The 574-nt window shown below is 25.3% G+C and overlaps 1 protein-coding gene across 1 annotated transcript; it reads right to left on the bottom strand.

The window, feature by feature from the left end:
* Positions 1-22: 22 nt before the first annotated feature.
* Positions 23-325, bottom strand: PCYB_005030 (CYIR protein; the record flags this gene model as incomplete). Its single annotated transcript, XM_004227924.1, has 1 exon — positions 23-325. A coding segment is annotated over one exon (303 nt), but the record flags the coding sequence as incomplete, so codon positions are not given.
* Positions 326-574: the final 249 nt, after the last annotated feature.

Here is a 574-nt window from a genome sequence, read left to right as displayed (position 1 = left end):
ATCTCATCAAAATAATGGGAACAGAAATCATCATATGTGCATCATCAATCTTTGCAGATTTGTTAGTATGAATTTCACTTATTTGTTCATATAAACAATAACGTATGTAATTGCAGTAATTATTACGTTCGGAATCACCCGCTTGACTTAACATATCTAGATGATGTACTAGTTTAATGCAAAGGTCTTTGATTTCTCTACGTTTGAAACTTAAATTATTATTGATTCCATTACAAAATTGATCAAATATAGAAAATTTATCAAGCTCATAAAAGAAATCTTCTTCATGAATATTATGCAATGCTACAGCTTTTGTAGTTTCCTCCTGATAAGAATCATTAAAAGGTTAACAGATTAGTACGAAAGGTATTTTTCTCATAATAGAATTATTCTATTGTTTCATCTTAAAGTTCTTATGTAATTAGTAATGTACAAATAAAAACATATATTCATATATACAAAGCTTTCCCAGGAAATATCTTCATTTTGGGGGGTTATTATTTGAATTTAATATAATGTAAAATATTACTAAACTATAAGCATTAATAAAAAAAATAAAAATGTATTGTATATA

Source organism: Plasmodium cynomolgi, assembly GCF_000321355.1.
Source record: "Plasmodium cynomolgi strain B DNA, scaffold: 0642, whole genome shotgun sequence".
In the NCBI taxonomy this organism is placed as follows: domain Eukaryota; phylum Apicomplexa; class Aconoidasida; order Haemosporida; family Plasmodiidae; genus Plasmodium; species Plasmodium cynomolgi.
Note: the sequence above shows the minus strand (reverse complement) of the source record. Positions and strands in the feature narration are given on the sequence as shown.